The 22,515-nt window shown below is 54.6% G+C and overlaps 9 protein-coding genes across 9 annotated transcripts; 3 read left to right on the top strand and 6 right to left on the bottom strand.

Annotated features, from left to right (window-relative positions):
- Window positions 1-658: 658 nt before the first annotated feature.
- On the top strand, window positions 659-2,961 carry AACS (Acetoacetyl-CoA synthetase; the record flags this gene model as incomplete). Its single annotated transcript, XM_014687186.1, has 4 exons — window positions 659-769; window positions 824-1,336; window positions 1,407-2,126; window positions 2,206-2,961. The coding sequence occupies 4 exons, from the start codon at window positions 659-661 to the stop codon at window positions 2,959-2,961; spliced, it is 2,100 nt and encodes a 699-aa protein (XP_014542672.1).
- Window positions 2,962-3,430: 469 nt separating this feature from the next.
- On the bottom strand, window positions 3,431-3,967 carry G6M90_00g062010 (uncharacterized protein; the record flags this gene model as incomplete). The annotated part of the gene is made up of 1 exon (XM_066130734.1): window positions 3,431-3,967. One exon carries the CDS (start codon window positions 3,965-3,967, stop codon window positions 3,431-3,433), a length of 537 nt encoding a protein of 178 aa, XP_065986689.1.
- Window positions 3,968-4,722: 755 nt separating this feature from the next.
- Window positions 4,723-6,639, bottom strand: cut9 (Anaphase-promoting complex subunit cut9; the record flags this gene model as incomplete). The annotated part of the gene is made up of 2 exons (XM_066130733.1): window positions 4,723-6,488; window positions 6,543-6,639. 2 exons carry the CDS (start codon window positions 6,637-6,639, stop codon window positions 4,723-4,725), a joined length of 1,863 nt encoding a protein of 620 aa, XP_065986836.1.
- A 493-nt stretch (window positions 6,640-7,132) lies between these two features.
- On the top strand, window positions 7,133-7,880 carry his3_2 (Imidazoleglycerol-phosphate dehydratase; the record flags this gene model as incomplete). The annotated part of the gene is made up of 2 exons (XM_014687188.1): window positions 7,133-7,403; window positions 7,468-7,880. The coding sequence occupies 2 exons, from the start codon at window positions 7,133-7,135 to the stop codon at window positions 7,878-7,880; spliced, it is 684 nt and encodes a 227-aa protein (XP_014542674.1).
- A 251-nt stretch (window positions 7,881-8,131) lies between these two features.
- Window positions 8,132-9,529, bottom strand: ArgJ (Arginine biosynthesis bifunctional protein ArgJ; the record flags this gene model as incomplete). The annotated part of the gene is made up of 2 exons (XM_014687189.1): window positions 8,132-9,047; window positions 9,114-9,529. 2 exons carry the CDS (start codon window positions 9,527-9,529, stop codon window positions 8,132-8,134), a joined length of 1,332 nt encoding a protein of 443 aa, XP_014542675.1.
- A 1,980-nt stretch (window positions 9,530-11,509) lies between these two features.
- Window positions 11,510-12,948, top strand: G6M90_00g061970 (uncharacterized protein; the record flags this gene model as incomplete). The annotated part of the gene is made up of 2 exons (XM_014687190.1): window positions 11,510-12,055; window positions 12,133-12,948. 2 exons carry the CDS (start codon window positions 11,510-11,512, stop codon window positions 12,946-12,948), a joined length of 1,362 nt encoding a protein of 453 aa, XP_014542676.1.
- A 281-nt stretch (window positions 12,949-13,229) lies between these two features.
- Window positions 13,230-13,585, bottom strand: G6M90_00g061960 (uncharacterized protein; the record flags this gene model as incomplete). The annotated part of the gene is made up of 2 exons (XM_014687191.1): window positions 13,230-13,471; window positions 13,552-13,585. 2 exons carry the CDS (start codon window positions 13,583-13,585, stop codon window positions 13,230-13,232), a joined length of 276 nt encoding a protein of 91 aa, XP_014542677.1.
- Window positions 13,586-13,987: 402 nt separating this feature from the next.
- Window positions 13,988-19,458, bottom strand: G6M90_00g061950 (uncharacterized protein; the record flags this gene model as incomplete). Its single annotated transcript, XM_014687192.1, has 3 exons — window positions 13,988-14,180; window positions 14,238-16,393; window positions 16,450-19,458. 3 exons carry the CDS (start codon window positions 19,456-19,458, stop codon window positions 13,988-13,990), a joined length of 5,358 nt encoding a protein of 1,785 aa, XP_014542678.1.
- A 990-nt stretch (window positions 19,459-20,448) lies between these two features.
- On the bottom strand, window positions 20,449-22,230 carry G6M90_00g061940 (uncharacterized protein; the record flags this gene model as incomplete). The annotated part of the gene is made up of 3 exons (XM_014687193.1): window positions 20,449-21,234; window positions 21,318-21,705; window positions 21,788-22,230. The coding sequence occupies 3 exons, from the start codon at window positions 22,228-22,230 to the stop codon at window positions 20,449-20,451; spliced, it is 1,617 nt and encodes a 538-aa protein (XP_014542679.1).
- Window positions 22,231-22,515: the final 285 nt, after the last annotated feature.

The raw sequence follows: 22,515 nt of genomic DNA, 5'->3' as shown, positions 1-22,515 counted from the left end.
CTATTGCGCGACGACTCGAGCGGAGGAGCTGCATCCATATGAGTGATGTGACGATGGATGCATGATATGGCCACTTCCTACTCTACACTACATACGGAGACTACGGACTACGGACTACGGGCTACAGAGTAGATGTTTATTTGTTTGTTTGTTTGTTAACCAGGCTGATATGCGAATACTAGTAACATTGTTTTGTCTGCTTTTCGGCATTAGTTTCGGATCCCAGGCCGATGACAGCCGTCTGCGGCGCAACCGGCTCGATTGCTTCCAAGGCGCAGTCAGTTCCAATGCAGTTCCGAAATACGACATGGACGGAGAGGTTGGAGCTATGGATTCCCGAGGTTGTCAGTTACCGCGGGCCAAGTCGGCCAATCTTGTCATCTGGAGTCTGGCCGAGGCGGCAATTGGGGGCTGTGGAGAAGAAGATGGAATGGGGAATCCCTGCCGCGCCCTTGACTCAGCGGCATCGGCATCCGACGAGCGAGACGACAAGCACATCTTTTGCAAGCTGCCTGTCTGAAGGCCCATGTCTTTTCTTTCTATTTTCCCTTCTCCTTACGGAGTACCCGTGAAGCCCTCTTGTCTATTGCTCTGACGCCGAGAAGAAAAAAAAGAAACGAAAATAGCAGTCACAGCTGCCACCCACAATTCGCCAAACATGGACTTTGAACAGACGCCCAGGAAGCTCTGGGAGCATCCAGACCCCAAAAGCACCGCCATGTGGGCGTTCATGCAAGATGCGAATGCGAAATATGGATTGGACATGCAGGTGAGCTGGGGCAATTTCACTTCGATCCGGTTTCTCTCAACCTGACGTTCCCAGGACTTTCCTGCTCTCTACAAATGGTCATGCTCTCACCGCAACCAGTTCTGGTCTCTTGTCTGGGAAACCATGCCCTTAATCCACTCCGGCAGCTACACGCAGCCCGTCGATGAGTCCATTCCCGTCTCGCAGCTCCCGGCCTGGTTCGCGGGCATTCAGCTCAACTGGGCGGAAAACTTCCTCTGGAGCCGGAGCGCCAACGACGCCCCCGGCACGAGGACCCAGCTCAACAAGGAGGACTCCAAGATTGCCCTCACAGAGGTGCGCGAGGGCAACACCGAGGTTCGGCACATGACGTGGGCGGAGCTGCGGAGAAGGGTGGCCGAGCTGGCCACGGCGATGAAGGAGAGAGGCGTTGGGAGAGGGGACCGGGTGGTCATGGTTGGCGCGCATTCGGCGACGACGCTGATTGTGTTTTTGGCAACGACTTGGCTGGGCGGGCTGTTTAGCAGTAGTTCTACGGATATGGGCGTTGGAGGCTTGTTGCAGAGGACGGCACAGATCGATCCCAAGGTGAGTGGTGGTTGATGCTGGTGCAGACCCTGGTGCTGATGAACCGATGAGAGAAAGCTGACTGGGGCAGTACGTCTTCTTCGATGACGGCGCCTCGTACAACGGCAAGACAATTGACCTCCGGGACAAGATCCAAGGCGTCATGGAAGGACTGCAGTCATGTCCGTCGTTCAACAAGGTGGTTGTCGTGCAGCGGTTCAAAGGGCAGCCCTACCCTACGGGACACATTGCCAACACGGAACGACTCGAGGACTTTATCCTGTCAAAGGGATACAAGCAGCCTCCACCCATGGTCCGCATCGGCTTCCAGGACCCCATGATTGTGTACTACTCTTCTGGGACGACGGGCATCCCCAAGGCAATTGTTCACGGGGTCGGCCCCTTGCTGATAAGCATCCAGAAAGAAGGCATCCTGCACAAAGGCACCACCCCGGACGACGTTGGCCTTCAATTCACCACCACCGGATGGATCATGTACCTGAGCAGCGTGTCGCAGCTACTCTTGGGAGCTAGGGCCGTTCTGTACGACGGGTCACCATTCGTCCCAGATGCAACCGTGCTCTTAAAGATTGCCGAACAACAGGGCGTCACGACACTCGGCCTCAGCCCACGCTGGATGACGGAGTTGATGAAGAAGGGAATTTCTCCCAGAAAAGTAGCCGACCTCTCCAAGCTAAGAAAGGTGGTCAGCACGGGCATGGTCCTGCCCGACCAGATGTTCGAGTGGTTCTACGATGAGGCGTTCCCGCCCGAGGTCCATCTCGCCAACATTTCCGGCGGCACCGACATTGTACGTTGCCTGGATGGAACCATGATCTTTCTTCTTCTTCTCTTGGGTCCCAAGTCCATGTATGCTGACAAGCCAACAGGCCGGCTGTTTCGTCCTCGAAAACCCCCTGACGCCCGTCCACGTAGGCGGCTGCGTCGGCGGCTCCCTGGGCGTCCCCATCGCCGTGTACGACCACGACCTCGCCGACGGCAGCGAGGGCAAGCCCCTCCCCGCCGGGCAGGCAGGCGACCTCGTCGCCACGGCTGCGTTCCCCAACGTGCCCCTGTTCTTGTGGAACGACGACGCGCCGTCGCCGGGCAAGAAGTACCGCGGCGCGTACTTTGACCGCTTCGACGGGGCGTGGGCGCAGGGCGACTTCTGCGTCTTCCACCCCAAGACGGGCGGCGTCTTGATGCTGGGCCGGTCGGACGGCGTGCTCAACCCCAGCGGCATCCGGTTCGGCAGCTCGGACATTTACGCCGTGCTGGAGCGGTGCTTCCCGGCCGAGGTCGCCGAGTCGCTGTGCGTCGGGCAGCGGCGGCCGGGCGACCTCGACGAGCGCGTGGTCCTGTTCCTGATCATGAGGCAGGGCCGGACGCTGGACAGGAAGATGGTGACGAGCATCAAGGACACGATTGCAAGGGAGCTGACCAAGAGGCATGTCCCGCGGTACGTGTTCCAGGTGCCCGAGATCCCCGTCACCGTCAACGGCAAGAAGGTCGAGCTGCCGGTCAAGAGTATCATCTCGGGCAAGACGGTGAAGCCGAGCGGGACCTTGTTGAACCCGGGTAGTCTGGACTTTTTTTACAGGTTCCAGAAGGTGGAGGAGCTGGAGGAGCCGCTTGCTAAATTGTAGGTTGGCAGTTGTATAGTTTTTCTTTTTCCTGTTTGGTGCCTTGGTGTGGTGTGAAATGGACTGGCAAGTTGGATTCGTAGAAATAGATTGCCATTTTCAAGGCCTGACTTGTAGGAGTTCTGTGTCGTCTTTGTAGGCAAGGCATCTTGATGTGATTGGAGTAGATGACGCTGTCCACGTTCCCGGGCCACATTGCCACATGAAGCTCATCACATATGTATTATATCAACCATGGTTGCAGGCCTGATACGTCAGCACAGAAGCCAACGTCGCCGTTACAATCGAGCGCACCCGCGCCAGACAACATTACAACACCACAGATGCGACATGAAAACACCCAGAGACTCTGCGCCCAAAAACAAAAACGCCAGACCGTCGACCGTACATCCCCTTCATCCAGTCTCGGCTCCCCTCCCACCTCCAGCCATGCTCCCATTCGCAACCACCACCAACCCGACATGATGCCTCCTCACAAATCGCCCTCCTTAGGCTTCTCCTTAAACCTGCCCCCGTTCACGCCGAACCGCCATCCCGCCCAGGCCAACCCGCCAACCACCCCCCCGGCGCCCACGGCCCCCATCACCCCCCGCCCGCCCAAGCCCTTCAGACTCCCCGCGGCCCAGGCGGCGGCGACGCCGGCCCCCATGCCAAGATACGTCCAGTCGTCCATCTCGAGCTGGCCCCTGTTCTCCAGCAGCCGCCAGCTCCTGTCCTGCCACTCGACCAGCTCCCGGCCGTACATGCGCCCGGCCAGCGCGGCCGCGCCGACGCCCAGCCCCCAGAGCGCGCCGGCCGACGACGCCCTCAGGATGCGGTGCGAGACCAGGGCCGGCCCCCCTCCGGGTCGTGGTCGTCGCCACGCCGGCACCGCCTGCCTCGCGGCCGCGACGCCCAGCCCGGCGAGCGATCCCGCCGCCAGCGCGCGCGTGAGCACGTGCGTCGCGAGGACGACGTGCGGCACCGGCTGGTCCTCTGCGTACGACGTGTGCGGGAAGTAGCGCGACATTACTCCGTGTCGTTGTTGCGAATAAGTCAAATCAGTACTTTGGGGTGGCGATGCGGCAAGAAATTGCGAGCGAGGTCGAGCGAGGTGGTATGAGGGGAAGAGGAACCAGACCTTGGACTTGACCTTTGTGCCCCAGACGACGACGGATGACGAACGAGCGGGTGGCTCCACGCTTTTATGACTTGAGAGTACGTACGTAGTATTTGCCCTGCGGCGGAATAACGCCTGCTGCCGGTGGCGCTGGGCTGGGCGATGCTTCCGTCGTACAATGTCTGGTCAACTTCAAATGCTCGTGGTGATCATGTCCCGTCGACTAACAAGCGGCCAATCAGCCCGGCGCTGTTCGTGATGACGCGCCCCGCAGAGAGCACGAGTGGGGACTACCGGCTCTCGGCTGCTGGTGGTGGGCTGACTTCCCAAGTTGACAGGTGCGGGTCTGGCGGGCAGCTTGCACCTCCAAAGGCCGACGACGACTCTGACATGCCATGCCACGTGTGACATGTCAAGAGGCTTCTCATCGGCCGTCATCCATCAAACGCGAGGCTCCGAGAGGATACACGGCAGGCCACAGAGATTGAGCACACGAGAAACCTGTTAGATGCTGCCCCCGTTTGCAGTAAACAACGTAAAATCGAGCGCTTCCATTTTGAAATATACCTACCAAGTATGCCATTACCAAAAAAAAGCCCCATCAAACGCCGTCTGCAAACCATATCAAGATGCATGCCTCTCGCCGCCCCAATGCCGTCCCTTTCTTACTCGTCCTCGTCCGTCATTTCCATCATGCTCTCGCCTTTGTCCTCGTCGTCCAGCAAGGTCCTTCTTCTAGTGACCCTCCCTTTGCCCTTGTCGAGCATGCCGCGCCCAGCCCGGCGTCCATTGACTCGTTGCGCCGCCTCCAACTTTCTCTGATCCAGGTGGCTTTCGAAATCGGCCAGATCGTCCGCCTCCTCCTCCGCAGCGCCATCTGCCAACACCGTCTCCTCGAGCGCCTTGTTCAAGAGTTCCGTGGCGATGCTGTCCTGCGGGTTGATGGCTAGCGCCTGATGCAGCACCGACACCGCCTCTTCCGGCCGGTTCTGCTCCATCAGGATGAGGCCCTTTGCGCTGAAGATGGCCGCGTCCTTACCGCCCAGCCTTAGCACGTCGTTGAACACATCCAGCGCCTTATTGAATTGCCGGAGTCGTCTGTACGCATGGCCCAGGTTTGTCTTGGTGGCAACCCATGCCCCCGGTTCGCTGTTGATCTCTTCGGCAATGTCAAGAGCCGCCTCAAAGTATTGCACGGCATCTCGGGGACGGTCCTGGTGGTACTTGACAATGCCCATCTCGTTGAGCAGCAATGGGTCCGTCTTGCACAAACCGTATGCCGTCTTGAGGAATTCCTCCGCCAGCGCCATGTTGTTGAGGGCGTGGTTTTGCATGCCCAGAAAAATCTGCGGCAAGTGAGTGCCCATGAAGAGGCGTGCGGCGGTCGAATACGCCGAGATGGCCTGGTCATGCTCTCCCTCGGCGGCGAAGGTGTGCGCAAAGCCAATCCAGGCCGGTCCGAAATGAGCATCCATCATACTAGCTTTACTAAAATATCGACGGGCTTCCGCAATCTTGTCAATCGCAAAATAGTAGACACCGACCGCCAACCACGTGCATGGCTCCTCGGGGTGTGTGTCGGCGAGGTCATGCGCCACAAGAAAGAGCAGGTGCTTCATTCTGAGCTCGTACAGGCAGGCGAGATGCACTGGGTAAATGGAGAAATTGTACTTGTCCTCTTGCAGGATCGCGTTGGTAATGGCGAGAGCGTCCTGGTAGCGGCATTGCGTGTACAAAAGGTCAGCCCGCGCCAGTTGAAGGTCGGGGTTTGTGGCTAAATGATAATGTGTCGAGAGAGAATCGTACGCCGTCTCGAAAGCAGCTGGGTTTCGGTATTTTGACAGCCTGGTAGTGTAAAGCATCTTGGTAAAGTCTGCAGCTTCCTGCGACGAAGATACGTCTCCCGAAACGGATATCGAGTCAAAGTCCAAGCTCTCGAGGAACTGCCATTCTTCGTCTGGCGACAGCAGCGAATTCTTCATCAGCTGTTGGAAAGCCTCAAAACACCGAACATCGATCCGCACAGCGTCCTTGTAGCATTCCTTGGCTCGATCAAATGCGTTTTGTTTGGCGTAGCATATCCCCCTCAGGAAGCACATGGCGGCCTCGAATCGTCGGTTGGCGGCCTCTTCCTCGTCCACCTCGCCATCACGCCGCCGATTGCCGTGGCGGGGCTGTGACTTGCGCTTGTTGCTCCCGCCGTTGGATATCAGGTGCGTAGGGTTCCGTTCTCCGAGAACCACGAGCGCCTCTTCGTAGCGAGACTGCTTGATAAGGCAGTGGCCTGCGAGGTAGCGACAGGATGGGTTCCGGGAGATGAGGTCCTGTTTGGAGAGGAAGGCTTGAGCGCGAGTGTAGTTGCCCGTAGCAAAGTGGACTTGGGCGAGCCAAAAAGCGTCCTGGTCGTCGTCTGGAGATGTGATATAGATGACTGCGTTAGGGCTTGATGTAGAGCACGAGAGACTTGTTCAAGGACAGGACTGACTGGTCAGGGCCAAGAGCTTGTCGCCGATAAAAATGGCCGCATCGTACTGGGCTTTGTTCAAGGCATCTTGCCGCCAATCCCTCAAGAATTTTTCCATACTGTGGCGCCCATGGGTGGGAGAAGAAATGGAGCAATAAGACTTATTGTAGACGGTGGTGTCGCGGGGTCCGAGGCGGCATGGTGTTGCCCGTTTGCAATCACCAGCCCAACATTGAAGTCAACCGGTGTTTGTTGCAAGCGCGATGCGAAGCGCGTCTCAATTGGTGGTGCAACAACTGGGCACATGCAGCACAACAGTCGACAGCTCCAGCCTCCAGGGGCGTGGGCTGAAGACCAGCGGGGTCTGGTAGCTCCAGCGCACACGCCCCCCCCAAAGTCCTCCATTTTTGTTTGCAGCTAGCATTCAATGTTGGCAAAAGTCGACCCAAGAGTGGCCGTCGCCGATGCAGGACCCTCAATGACGGACTACCAATTCGACTCACATTGGGTCAGCCATCCATAAATTATTTCCAACGGCATAATTCCCCTCCATCCCTTCTTACGAGACCCGATTCAAACACCCACAAGCACAACCCAGTCAATTCAACACAATGGGATCCCCCCTCCCCGTCCGATCGGCGGCTCTCGCCCGCGACACCAACGAGACCAAGATCCAACTCGCCATCAACCTCGACGGCGGCGAATTCCCAGCCGACACGGATGCCCGTCTGCTCAAGGCCACCACCGGCCACGCCTCCCAGTCCAGCAAGTCGCAAATCATCTCCGTGAACACCGGAATCGGCTTCCTCGACCACATGCTCCACGCGCTAGCCAAGCACGCGGGCTGGAGTTTCGCAATCAACTGCGAGGGCGATCTTCACAGTTCGTTTGCCCCCTTCCAAAAATTCGAACCGTGCATAGAAAGCTGACCCGGCTCTGCGGATAGTTGACGACCACCACACCGCTGAAGACTGCTGCATTGCTCTCGGATACGCCTTCAACCAGGCACTCGGGAGTCTCGCCGGCGTCGCCCGGTTCGGATACGCATATGCGCCGCTGGACGAGGCCCTTTCCCGCGCCGTCGTCGACCTGTCCAACCGTCCCTACAGCGTGATTGACCTGGGGTTGAAGCGCGAGTGGCTGGGGAAGCTGAGCACCGAGATGGTTCCTCACTGCCTGCAGAGCTTTGCGCAGGGCGCCCGGGTGACTCTGCACGTCGACTGCCTGCGGGGCGACAATGACCACCACCGGGCCGAGAGTGCGTTCAAGGCCTTGGCTGTGGCTATCAGGATGGCTACGACGAGGGTTAAGGGCAAGGAGGGTGAGGTTCCTAGCACGAAGGGTACACTGAGCGCTTGAACGGGGTGGGTTGGCTTTTACGTTAGATACATGTCGGAGTTTAAATGTCTTGAACAGACGGGGTTTACAATCTAGAGGCCAAAAAAAAGTTCTCATATTCCCACTTTATTGGCAGTGCCTGGTGTGTGTTAACGCGGCATGCATTCTATCGCAGTGATAAAGGCGTGTGCTTGGATATGAAACGCCTCGGAAAGATTCTATAAAACTGCCAACAGGCCTCGGGTTCCTGTAACCAAGACATTGTTCAACACTCAGGTCCGGTAATCACCATTGATGGTAACATAGTCATGGCTCAAGTCGCAGGTCCAGTGCACGGCACTCTCATCACCAGTGCCCAGAGACACTAGGATCTCCAAGTCTTCCATCTCTAGAATCTCGCTCGCCCGCTTCTCATCGACAACCTCCGGCTCACCATTTACCAGCAGCTTGAGCTCCTTGGACCCGTCGGTGGGGATGAACGAAACGCTCGTCTTCTCGGGGACAATCTCGGGAACGTCATTGACAGGCTGCCCGGGCTTGGAGATGAGCGAGTAGCCAGCCGCGCACAGAATACGGCCCCAGTTGGCGTCCCTGCCGTAGAGCGCAGTCTTGACCAGCGGCGAGAGGGCAATGGCTCGCGCGACTTGGCGGGCGGATTCTTCAGACGCGCTGTTGACCACGCGAATGGTGACAAACTTGGTGGCGCCCTCGCCGTCGCGGACAAGGTACTTGGCCAGGTCAGTGGCAAAGTCGGTCAGTACCGTCTGGAAGGCATCGTAGTCGGGCGACTGCTCGGACGACACCTCCTTGCCGCCTGCGGCGCCGTTTGCCAACAGCGCGACGGTATCGTTGGTGGAGGTGTCCCCGTCCACGGTGATGGAGTTGAAGGACCTGTTGACGGCGCGTCGAAGAACATTGGTCATGATGCCGGGGGCAATGGGCGCATCCGTGGCCAAGATGGCCAAGAGCGTCGCCATGTTGGGCGCCATCATGCCGGCACCCTTGGTCATGCCCGCAATGCGGTACTCGATCCCCGGAGAAGAAGGGAGCTCAAACGGCCTGGACATGAGCTTTGGGAAGGTATCAGTTGTGCAAATGGCCGTTGCGCAGTTGAGCCAGTCCTTGTGGGTGGCGCCGGCGCGATGGATGGCCAGGGGAATATGGTCGACAATCTTTTGAATGGGCAGCCTGCAATGCACGTTTGTCAACGTAGTCTCAAACAAGGCAATGAGCCTCGAGCAGTTCGCGCCTCACCTCTGACCAATGACTCCTGTGCTCATGACGATTGTTGAGTTCTCGGTGCCGACCCGCTGGTCAGTCGTCTCGGCCATCCTGGCGGCATCTTGAAGGCCTCCGATGCCGGTCACGGCATTCGCATTGCCCGAGTTGACAATGACGCTTCGCAGACCAGCATTGGATTTTCTCTGAAGCAAGGTTCGGCTGAAGGTGACGGGAGCAGCCTGGAACTTGTTTTTGGTGAAGACGGCCGCGGCAGCGCAGTCGCGATCCGACGTCACCAGAGCAATGTCGGGCTTGCTGGTGTTCCCCGGCTTCACGCCACAGAAGACACCGGCGGCTGAGAAGCCCTTGGGATAGGTGCCTGAGGTAGGGACAAATTTGACCTTGTTGGCCGGGACGCCGTTGGTGGAAAAGGCGCGAGCAAACTTCATCTTGGGGGTGATGTGACGAGGTGAAGTTTTGCGTGAACAAGTCCGTGGCCGGATATCTGGTGCAGTGTCGTGACCCGTGACTCAATTCACCTCGGCACTGCGTCGGGAGATTTAGCATCACCCCGCGCGGTTTGATACGGTATTCTGTACATATTCTTAGTCTTTGGAATATACAAATCACCCTGCCGTGCGGAGTAATTTTTGCTGCATATTTTATCTATTTAGGTGCTGCTGTGAGCTTATGGATGCCATCCGTGAATCTGTCGTGTGGCTGGAGAGCATCTACGGGACTAGACCTGTCTGGAGTACGATTTCGGAGCCATCAAAAACGCCACGAGGCATATTTGAGCTGCAAAATTGAGCCGGTTATTCACTAATTTGGTTCAATTTATTAACAAGGTTTTCGGTGTTTGCACAACAAATCAACAGGCTGCCTGCAAGCCGAGTGCACAGCTAAAGAACCTTGCACTCCAGATAGTTCAGAAAGCAAAAAGCAGAGACAGCACCAGAAAGGATAATCCCAAGCCAGTACTACGCGGAATCTCCCTGTGTAAGATTCTCGTCCGTCGATAAAGTTCCCCTTGCGTGATATCTGGTCAAAAATGGCGCCGCGAATCTGCATTTTTCCACGTGCGGCTGTGGAAGTCACAGTTGATGCCTGGCAATACCAACCAATCAGAAGCTCAGAAGCCGCCCCTGTCCACCCGTGCCTGCAGGCCAAACAAGCAACATGAAATTACTTACATAAGCATGCTGATCTGGGGCGAGGAAATTTTGCCTATAAAATGTCGCCCTGCGCCCCGTCCTTTCAGTCTTCTTTTCTTCCTTTCCTCTCCATCCAAGTGCACGGGCGTTTTCCTTCTCCCTGAAGCGATGAGCTGAGAGAGGAATTTTGCTAGTTGAAAACTATAACAAAACCGCTCCTGTTTGATTTATTCGGGCAGGGAATTTTTGGAACACTTTGACTTTTGTCTTTCATTGCGACTGGTCCGTTTGAGGCTGGCGTGAAGAAGGGTCTAGAGTAGGTGGGAGGAACGGGGCTCGAGAGTAGGAATGCAGGAGACAGTACTGTGTATGGAGAAAGTGATGTCGTTTCCAATACCTACTAGGTACCTTAACTGCCCGATTCTGTTTTCATGCCTCGATCAGGGCAAGATGCGGACTGTGGTTGGGGGCGCACGGGGTTATGTGATGAATTTCCCGCCGTGACGAGTGGTGGTGATGCTAGTGCCCTAGCTTGGGGTGTCCTTCGAAATTTAATCTCCCTAGGTCACGCGTCCATGAATAGAAATATATGGAACTTCTTTTTTTCGACGTTCCATCCGTCGTGATGCAGGTGCAGCTCGACACAGAGCTCGAGGTATCGGTGCTGAAATTTCTTGGGCACTTCAATGTTTGGCCGCAACTCTCTCGTGGGCGTTTGGTGGTTAGTTAGTACGCAGGGCAATATTAAAAACATGAACGGAGAGCAAAAGTGCACTTGGGCCATTTGGCAATTATGGTATCGACAGTCAATAAACCTAGGTATATACACACCATCTCAGACCCTCAAAATAAAGCCCATTAGATTTTATCGTCAGTCCAAAAGCACTTCTCAAGCTCGCTAGTCCTTCGACCATGATTCCTGCACTCCTGCACATCGACGCACAAGTGTTGAGCCACTTGCGTGTGGGCAGCTCCTTAGCGCGGGGCATCCCTCCACTCAACTGCGGTGACTCAAACTTTGGCCAGCGGCAAGTTAAAAAGACCAGACGCCAGCTTCGCCATTTTGCACACTCAACTTGCTAATTTCCGTCAACTTCGAAACTGCATCCCGCAACACGTCTAGCTAGCGATTCTTCACTTAACAATACGCCTGAGCCGAACGAACTGCTCTCACCGACTCCCTGTTGTGCCCCTCCCTAGCACGCAGCTCAAACACCACCAGGCATAATCATAATCCTATTGACAAAATTCAACAACACTCCCCTTCCGACCCTCATGGCTACAGAGGGCGGCCAGACCGCTCCCGTAGGCGACGCCGCCGCGAAGAAAGACCAGAAAACCCGGGGCCAGCCTAAAACCCCCCAGCAACCAGACCAAGCTGCATCCTCAGACGCCCCCGGCGAGAAGACTCTATCAAATGCTGAGCTGAAGAAGAGAGCCAAGGAGGAAAAGGCAGCTAGGAGAGCACAGGCAAAGGTTGCGCAGGTCGCAGCACCTGCTGGACCTCCCGGGGGACAAGGCGCTACTGGCGACGCAAAATCTGGCAAGAGCAAGGCAAACAACCCCAAACAAGGTGGTCTCCCTGTGCCGAGCCATCACAGGTCTGCTTCGCGCTCTGTGCTGCCGCCTGTTGCGAAGGAGGTTGTGAAGCCCAAGATTTCAGAATGCTATAGCCACTTGTCCATGGCGAGGAGGATTGCCATCACACAGGCAGACAAGGACGTTCATCCCGTTGTGCTGGCGCTGGGCCAGCAGATGAGCACGTTTGCAATTAGCGATAGTACCACGAGACTTGAAGCTACTCTTCTGGCCTTCAAAAAGGTATGAGCCCCCCAAAACATGGTTGTCTCTTTCTTCGCCTTCTCTACGCTATGCACGTTTCTGACAAAAGGGCCTAGGTCATCGATGCCTACACCACTCCCCACAGCAACACATTCTCTCGCCACTTCACCTCACACGTTCTCAACCCTCAAATCGAGTACCTCACCGCCTGTCGACCAATGTGTTTCTCCATGGGTAACGCCATCAGATGGCTCAAGCTCCAGATTAGCAAAATCGACATTGATCTGCCCGACAGCGATGCCAAGAAGGTTCTCTGTCAGGCCATTGACACCTTTATCCGCGAGCGCATCATCCTTGCCGACTTTGTTATTGTCAAGACGGCAGCGGACATGATTCAAGATGACGAGGTCATCCTGACGTATGCTCACCACAAGCTCGTCGAGCGCTCGCTCCTGCAGGCCAAGTCGGACGGAAAGCAGTTCAAGGTCATTCTTGTCGACGACCCATTCGACCGCGTGGGTCTTGAACACGCAAAGAACCTAGCCGCCGCCGGCATCCCCGTCACCTACGCCTCGGATATGGGTGCCCTGCGATCAAATCTGCAAGAAGCTACCGTTGTATTCGCCGCCGCAGAGGCCATGTTCAGCAACGGCTCCATGTACGCTCGCGCAGGTACCTGTGACGTTGCCACCGTTGCGACCGATCTGGGCCTCCGAGTCGTGGCGCTCAGCGAAACAATCAACTTGACAGATCGAGTGTCCATCGACTCTCTCACGTATAACGAAATCGATCCCGAGAGAAGCACAGGCGAAGAATGCAGGCTGCTGTTCGACACCACAAGGGATAAATTCCTATCCATCGTCGTCACTGAGCTGGGCAGCTTGTCAGCCATGTCGGTGACTGCCATCTTGCGCAAATTGGAGGAGCTGTAGACTAGACAAGAACCAAAAAAAGAAGGGAAAAATATAGAAGCCATGTAATATCCCACTACTACTAGCCTTTTCATCCACGGTGTATCATTGTGACCGCGCCGTCTCAAAATCAAATACAAGCATCAAAAGAAACCTCTGTATTCCATGCGCTCTACCCCATATGTACAACTCTTACAACCCCAAATTTCACCCTATCTTATGAGGGCCTAGAAGACACATCAGCCCGGCCGTAGCCCAGTCGTCGCTGGCCGTAACGGCCCCCCCCCTCCACTCCTAACTCCCTACTGCAGAGCAGCCGCATCGCCCCTCGCATCGCCAGCCTCCCTCTCCGCCTTCCTCTTGCGCTTCTCGAGCAGGAACGCCTTGCGCTCGCTCAGCATGGCGCTCTGCTTGTCGTCGATGCCCTGCAGCCAGTATCCGAACGAGGCGCCGCCCAGAGCGTACGCCGGGTACGCCCACAGCGAAGACTTGTTGAAGAAGGGGCGCATCTCGATTCCGACCTGCCAGAAGCGCACGGCGAGGCCTGCATCGCCGCCGACGTTAGCTCTGCTTTTTTTTTCCAGACTGGCGACATTTCGTTGGGGGACGGGAGGGACAACGAACCGAAGCAGCTCCAGAATGCGATGCGGTGAACCATGGTGGGTGGTAGGTCGCTCCGGAGGGTGATTGACCGTGTGGATTGAATTGAGCGAGGGAATTGGTAGTTTGCTGCCGCTCGCAGGTGGTCTTGGTAGCTAGCTGGTGGGATGAGGTTGTCGTGATGGGGTCGATGGAGTCTTGGTTGTCGGAGTCAATTTACGGTCACGTGTGGGGTCACATGCACTTGACTTGTACTACCACACGCGACGGACCTCGTCCACGACACTGGGAAGCTCTAGTAGGTGGGAATTGATTTATTGATAACATCAAGGCTATTACTATGGCATCTATCATTTCTCATAAGATGGTTCTATGCACAACACAAAGTCTATAACACGACGCCCAGGCTGGGCTATGTATGTACACTCATCTCGTTCTAACGCCAAGCAAAAAGTACATTTCAACCAAACATATTATCCCGCCTGTTTGAATTGAGCGAATATGGCGGCGGCGGCGGCATTTCGGATTGAGCAGAAGCGGCGTGAGCCGGTAGTCGGGGAAGGTGTGGTGGCACGGCGGGGGGTGGTCCGGTGCCAGCCATTTGCGTGACCTTGGCAACCATCTTTGCCATGTATTGCTGGATAAATGACTCCCTATTATCTTGTTAGTGACTCAAGGCTGACAACAATTGACACATGTATAAGACTTACGTATAGTAGCTGTGATCCGAATTGTGTGGCGACACAAGGTTGTGAGCCAACTCGTGAGCCAGCACAACCCACCACCAGGTAGCAGCTTCAGCTTTGCCGCTTCCACTCTGGACCTGTGCAGCATGCAATTGTAGAAAGAACCGAAAGTTACAGAATATGCTGCCGCCCGTATTAAATGCAATAGTCCCCCCTGATTCGTCGTAGAATATGTGCAAAACCTTGGGCGACACCGAGTAGATGCCACCAATCTCGACTAGCAGCGACGCGAAGGAATTGATTGGGCCGGTGTTGGCCGACAAGAAGGTTGCTGCGTCGCCTTGCATAGACTTTGCTACATATACCTTCATTCCATTAGAAGACTCTGCCGCAAACGTGATGTTTTGAGCCGGAGCTTTATCGCAATATGTGGCTTGTTCCTTGACCTGGTTGACCTTGGGCTCCGAGAAGACATGGTCAGATCCGTGGGCTCGAGTCGCTTTGACGGCGTTGAGGAGATTTTGCTGCACTACAGCAGGACTAGTGACCCGCCCATCATCTTGTTGGGGGCGTCTGGCATCATCTTGCTGCGGTCCAGTGGATGAAATAGCCCCGTTTTGCGTGGTGTTGTTCTCTATAAATTGTTCCAGCTGGTTCTTGGCTTCATCCTTACTTCCATCTTGGCTGTCAAATCCTAGCTTGCGACTGAGGCTGGAAAACAGACCACCCCCCTTCCTTGACTGCTGTGAGTTGTCCGTCGCAGAATCATCCGGTGAGCCCCATGCACCCGGCATAATCGGTTTGGCCGGCTGTTCTGGAGTGCGAGCAACTTGCCTGGCTGCCTCGGCTGCGCTTGGGAGTTCGCGAATCTTGCTATCGTCGGTTGCTTTCCCCTGTTGGGCCCAATCCTGCTCCCTTTCTTGGATCCTCTTCTGCTCTTCTTGTAGTGCTTTCCGTCTCTCCTCTTCCGCTATCCTTGCCTCGGCAGCTTTAGCACGGAGGATACGGTCCACATTGTAACCACGTGCCCGGAGACCAAAAAGGTCCAATGTAAGGAATGGTTCAAAGAATAGGTAGGCTTGTTGGTTCGGCCGGTTCAGGAGCATTTGGCAGACGGCCTGCCCTACTTGGTACATATCTGGCTGATTGTCATCGGCGACGTACAAGACCCAGGCTCGATCCTCATAGGCACCAGCCGCGGAACGTTTCTCTGTATGTGATTGTCGATGCCCTTTCAATGTGCGGCGCAGAGCTACGGAGCGAACCATCTCTACACGAAAGTTCTTCTCGAGCCACTTGGCGTCGTGCTTGACAGCATCGCGTCGATAGCTTGCGTACTCGTAGAGAAAGATTTTTGATCTCTCCACAACATGCTTCCGAAGTTGTTCTGCCTTTTTCAGCTTAGCCGTATGTGGGCCAATCCGTACATCTTCCTGGACGATACTGCTAAGCTTCTCAGCGCCTAGTTGGAGATAAAATGTTTCCAGGGCGTCCTCTTCTGGGGCGCAAACTAAGTATTCCTTGAACAGCCGGTAGCTGATAATATCGTCCACGACTACAATTTGACTGGCCGAGGCCAGCTGATATTGCTTGATTGGTGTTTCATCCTCGTCCAGGTCTATCAAATCGCCTTTGTTTGCCGGCGCTATTTCCTTATACGCCAGCAGACAAGGGGCCATCCTTAGTTTGCGCCACAGCTCCTTGTCGCGATGAAGAGTGGACGATGCTTCGGCAAGAGATTTGAGGAGATCCATGTATCTCTCTGGGCTTTGCAGCACGCTGAGTAGCCTCGCAGGTTCAGTGCATGTCATATGTGCAACTTCAAGCTTGGTAGGCTCGCTCTTTGCTCCACAGTGAAACAGGAACGAGTTCGCTTCCTGGCCAAAGTCGACAAAGTCAAAAATATCGCCATATGTTACAGACTTTCCCAAATATGCCCGAGATGGGTTGATGTAGGATACCTTCTCGCTAGACGTCGTGGATGACCCAACCATGCTTGGCCTCGAGACTGGCACAATAGGAGAATTTCTGAGCTTGGCTAGGCTATTTTCGCGGACTTCGCTAATCCGAGAGGCAAAGTAGCCAAACAAGGTGGTGGCCGATTGCTGGTCTTTGGGCGGACTGGCTAGGAGACGGTTGACGCAATCGACCATTGGAGGATCACGGGCAACACCGAATTTCTACGATTTGTCAACTTGCAATTCCGCGGAATATGGATTAGGGGGGGGGCTCTTACATTTGCGTGGTCATGAAGGTCCCTTCTAAGGATGTGGAAACCAAGAACCGCGGCTCTCTCGTTCGTAAAACATGCTGAAGGTGCTACAAGCTGTGTACTGCCTTGCAAGGGGAGAATAGGCTTGCGGGCCTCGCTCATATCAAACACTCCGTACCGGTTAATGTGGTGATTTGCAATAAAATAGGTCATGGCCGAGTTGCGCAATGCATCATCTTTGGCTGCCATCATTTCCACAAGTTCTGGTACGGAGGGAAACGCCCGCAATCCAAGCACAGTCAAGAATCTCGCCTCAGGACTGCTAGCACGAAAGCTACCAGGAGGGCCTGGCCACTGCAGAATGGGAAGTCTGAGAACACGAAGTGAGTCTTTGGGCTCAAAGAGCTCAGACACTTTGTACAGTGACTTTGATGCCTCTGTTGATTCCATTCCTTTGGGCCCCGCTTCGGCAGGGCAGAATCTTGTTTCTGTCAATTTCTTGAGATCATCAGAAGGGATATCATTCTGTACAGAAGCCAGGTACTTGATAAGCTCCATATGACTCCATTTCTTCTGACTGCTGTCGCCAGAATGGGTCAGTAGTCGTGTAAAAATAGTTTCCAGGTCTACTGTCTTTCGCACACCAACAGCTACCAAGAATTTATCCTTGACCTTTTCACATCCTTGGATAATGGGCAGGTCATCAAATAACTTGACAGACGGAAAGAATGATTCCCCGGGTCGTTTCAAACCCAGCTTGGTAGGCATTACCGCATGGCTTTGAACCAGCGAGGCCAGGGCCGTCTTATCCTTGTTGGCGATTGTATCCCAGTTCTTGGCAAGAATAATGAGCACCTGTACAGCGAACTTTGAAGATTTCGTCACGCTCTCCTCGTCTGGTCTATGGTTCGTCGTTTCTAGTAAATAGCGGAACCAAGGCAGGACCTCTAGTGGTTCCCAACCCAGAGCCTGAAGTTCAGAATGGTGAGAGTTGGTCGTGAGAGAGAACGGAACAGTTGTTGGTGGTATTGGCATATGCGCCGGAATGATGCTTAGACTCAAGTAGTTTGTGATGCTGCCAAGTGCGACAATGCCGCCTTGGGATTCTCCGTCACCCATCGTCGCAACAGCAACCTCGAGCAATGCGGCTCTACTGCCAGGGTCGAGCTCGCCGCTCAAACTCTTCTTTCCTGCCCAGGAGATGAATTTGATCATTTGAGATTTGCTCAGCGCCTTTGCTTCAAGCTCCTTCTTGACATCAGTGACCGTAATGTGAGATATGAGGCCAAAGTCTATCAATTTCTTAACAAACGGGGAGCTCTTCATCTCTTCGGGGATAACAGGAATGCTCTCCACAAAACCATTGAGCTCATCCGATCCGAGGCGAACATGTGTGGTCTGTAGCACACCTTGGCTGGAGAACATTTCAATGGACGCCTTATTGAAACATGTCCAAAAGGCTTCTTCCATTATCTGACCGACCTGATTGCTAGGTGTCGAGTCACTGAATGTGAACGTTTTCAGAGTGTGGAGGGCCTCTGGCATAAACTTGGAGATGATGGTGTCGGAAATTTTCTTGCCATTTTCGACAGCTGTTTGCATCCTGCGACTCAAATCGTTCATTTCATTGGAAAATGCCAATCTGGTCACAATTCCAGCTGCTCGAAGGAGCTCCACGTTCCAGGTCCTGACCCATCTTGCGTTAAGATCAATGGCTTCTCGTTCCACGGTCGGAATGACTGATGGTGCCGAGACATGCATCCCAGCACCGGTTGTCTGCATGGTTGGAAATCCAATAAAAATACGGCCCCCGGGCTTCTTATTCGGCAGAACGGAAGCGAAGACATCTGTAGCCTTTAGAAGGGCGGCATCAGTAGCGGAGCTCCCAGACGCCCCAGCTTCGTCATATGACGCCGTCAGGACGGAGATCTTTGTTGTCTTCGGCGGAAGCTTCTTGGTGGCTCTCTCGAGTTCAGAAGCAAAAGAAGACGACACATTGGTTCGTATGGAGGCGGAAGTGGCGCTCAAGAATATTGTAGATGTATTCGGCTTGGTCACATCCTCGGCAATTTGTGGCTGCACCAGATTATCCTCGCTCTGCGCCTTGGAGCGCAATCCGGCCTGTGAGGCAGTTGCGGTTAGCCGTGCAAAAAAGGATCGAAGAGATGGCGCTTCGCTTGAGCTGTATGAATCTGGATTTTTTGCATTTGACGCCGTGGTTTGTGGTTTCCACCCGATAACACTCATGTATGAGGCATCTATTTGAGTTCTGGTCCTGTCAACACCAATGACCTTCATGAGGCCTTCTTTCGTCCTCGCTTCCAGGTCTCGAGGCAAAGACAGGTCTGCAGGAGGAGAGGATTTCTTCTTCAAGGATAATATTTGATAATCGTCAATCCAAAACTCAATATTTTGCAGGGCCACAAAGGTCAGGCTCGTGGCAAGAAACTGACCAACTGAGAGGAGGTTCGGCAATGGGGTCGTTGTGTTCCTGTAATCCAATACAAAGGCAGTATTCCTGCTAGCCTTGTCCTCGGGCAGTTGAGACTTTTTCGTGAAGAGAGAGTTGCCCTTCCAGTAGAACGCCATGGCTTCGCTTCCGGAGCTCACAAAGGGCTCTTCGCAGTCAGCAAATACGCTGTAGAATCCGACGCCGAATGCTCCGATCTTGGTTTCGTCGGGGTTGCCCTCTGCAATCCTCTTCAACCGACCCCAGTCTGTTTTTGTAAACGGCTGGCCATCATTTTGCACGACCAGGCGCCGTAAAGTATGGTTCGCTATGGCATGTTTTAGCAGTTCGGATCGATTCGTCGTGTTCGGTAGGGGGACTTGGATGGAAGGGATGGTCTCCCATTTCACAATGACGGTCGTGGCCTGGGCGTCGGCGGCATTTTGGATAAGTTCTCGGAGGGTGGTCCATTCGCCAGAATACCTGGCGAGGACCTTGTCTATCAGAGCGCGGGTATCGACGGTGACTGCCTCTTCGTCTTCTCCGTCCCGCAAGGCTGCGGCACGAAGGCTGGAATAGTCCATGTCGAGTTGCACCGGGGATGTATGTTTTCCGTTCTATATCATGACGACGAATATAATCGATGTTTGTTGGCCTTTGGGGTCGTGTTGGAACAAGCCAGTGGCGAGAATGCCAGGCAGAGAAAGGGTATACGTATCAGCCAACGTCACCCGCCACCTCCTTACGCTGGTTAAGCAGAAATGTATGGAAGGATACGGAATGCAAACAATGCTGGACCAACAAAGAAAAGAATCGCACGCTACTGATGCTGGGGAACTTGTGGTCGGGAAGTCTTTACGGAGGCAACCGTCTCCTGCTCGAGTGCTGATGTGCTGTTGGCGTTGAGATGAATGAGCCAACCTGGAATCTAGTGCCAGGCCCATCCGCCCAACCAATGCCGCTGCAAACCTGGTGCCTCCGGCTGCAAGTGCTTCGGCTCCGCGGCGAGCGGGTCCAATGACATGGAGCACTAAAAGCCCCGTGCCTTGTTGGAGTCGGATCTCAGGGGACAACGTTAACGTTCTGGTGCATCGGGAAGGTGCAGATGAGGTCCATGTCGTTGCGTTAGAATCCAAATGTCCCAACATTAAAAAGTCAAGTTTAAGACCAAATGGCGAGTACCTACCTGGTACCTTGTAGCCTAGTAATTAGTACCTCGGTCATTCAAGTGTCTACTAGGTACCTTGGTACTTAGGTTGCTCAAATTCAAATACACAAGGTGATGATGCATGGATAAATTATATCGCCGGCGCAACGCCACATTGACAGGTGGCCGCCTTGTATCAAGCCTGCATGGCACTTGCGGCACATGATTGCCAGGTGGAAGCATTTCCGGGGTTGAACCAAGGCCGCCATTGACGTGGACTTTAGCTTGGAAAATGAGACTACCCAAAATGAGTCAATACTATTTAAACTCGACTTTTGCTGCAACTATTCAACTCCTGAGGCATCTGTAGACGAATATTTCGACTTGTTTATCCACTCTTCCATGCCGAACACTGACGAAACGCCTGTCAAGACACTTGCCTCCTCCGACCTTGAACCAAAACAACGGGGCCGTGGTAGTTGTGCCGTCCTCGAAAGGCGTAATACACCATGGCAACAATCAACGCCGAAACAAATATGGGCGATGCCCAGTTGAAACCAGGCGCAGTAACCGGATACACTTGTGGCCAGAAACACCAGAAGAAACCCCACGTGGTCGTAAGCACCGCAACTGCATTGATGGGCACTCCGTATCTCCCCAGAGAGAAATGGGCGTAGGGTATTGTCTCGGGGTGGCAGACGCGTCGATATAGCATGCACCCAATGCTCAGCGAGTAGCACTGCAGCAGGGACACGATGCAAAGCGAGGTGAGAGCGTAGAAGGCGACTGGGCTTCCAATGTAAATCAGACTAAGACACGCACTCACGCCCGCCGACAGAATGCAAGCATTTGTCGGGATGCTTCGCTTCTTGTCAACGCGTGCGATCCACCCCGAGAAAGGGATCCCTCGGTCGCGCGCAAAAGCAAATAGGTCACGGCTGACAGCGGTCAAGTACGACAGGTTGCCAAGCATGAGGAGAAGCACAATGACGACGAGCATAAAATTCAGCCACGGCAGCGACATTGACCTCCGCAAAACGTAGATTGCCGGGTACGTGGTGTCATCGCCGAGCGCGTCCGTCACACTGGATATGTGATACGAAAGAGTCACCAGCGTGACAAAGGTCAGCGTGAAGTTGATGGCAAAAGTGATGAGCATGACTCTTGGGATGCTCTTTGCCGCGTCTCTCACTTCCTCTGACATGTGCGCCGCCTGAGGGAGTCAAGTGGTTAGTTGGATCCTGGTGAGACTGAGCGACTGACTGAGGCTGACTCCTGGACGACAGCATCACATACCGTATCAACACCCACGAGTCCTGTGATTCCGGGCATCTGGCCAATCAAGACGGCCAATGACAAGCTTGGCCAGCCTCCGGAGTTTTCAAAGCCTGACCAAACTCGGCTCGACTCGACCCTCGGAGCGTTGACCCAGACGGCAGCCAGAAAACCAAAGTAGGCCAAGATGTGAACAACAAAGACGACGTTTTGCCAATACGGCAGCAGTCTGGCGGCAAAGACGTTGGCGCAGAGCGCAATAGCCGTCATGGCCATGACGAGAAGGGTTCCATGCCAGTTGGCCGGCGAGTAGGTGCCGTCATTTATTGCGATGACGCTCTGTACAAGCGAACCGACGATGAACAGGCCTTGGGCGTTGCCAGCCTGCCAGGCAAGCGTCGAGGTCCATCTGGCTCCCGTATGATTTCAATGTTAGAGGAGACACCGTCCGTCGGAATGGACCATGGAAAGGAAGCGGTCTGGTTGCTCACCCCGTCACGTAGCTCAAGATCTTTTGGTACCTGTCTGGGGCAAACTCGCTGACCCAGTGATACTGAGCGCCAGCTATGGGCGCAATACTGGCCATTTCGGCCATGCTGAGATAGACTGGGACGAAGCCGACAAAGTTCCAGAGAAAGCCGTACACCAGAACAGGCCGTCCGCCGTCGGTGAGGCCTGGCGTGATTCCGAATAGTGTCAGCTCCCACGCAGAGGTTGCAAGGGCGACGAATGATACCATGGACCACGAGCGGAAATGCCGAACCAGTTCCTGGGTTCTGCCCATTCGACGCATGTTGCGGGCATCTTCCCACGTCGACCTGTGTCGTTGATCCGGCTCCTCCCTGCCCATCTCTTGGTCACGACCAATGCCAGCATGGTCCGTATCCATGATGCCGGGCTTGGACATTTCGTGAGACGGGCCTGATGAGCTCATGGCTTTGAATAGGAGCTTCACCTCTGCTGTGTTGGCAGCGTTGAGTTCTACCTGATAATATACATGCAAGCGGTGTTGTAGAAAACTGACAACAATCACGCGGATGAAAGGCGGGCGAGCATGGAACAGACACGACGAGGAGAAATAGGATTCAGCATATTGGCCAACACAAATTGGGCGAAGCCGGGAAGAAGGCTGGCAATAAATTGTTCATTGGAATGCCATACCATGGCAACCCTGCCATGCGTAGTAGCTGGAAACAAAACGTGGTTGGGCGAGATACTG

Source organism: Metarhizium brunneum, chromosome 3 (assembly GCF_013426205.1).
Source record: "Metarhizium brunneum chromosome 3, complete sequence".
In the NCBI taxonomy this organism is placed as follows: Eukaryota; Fungi; Ascomycota; class Sordariomycetes; order Hypocreales; family Clavicipitaceae; genus Metarhizium; species Metarhizium brunneum.
This window is presented reverse-complemented; position numbering and strand designations above follow the sequence as displayed.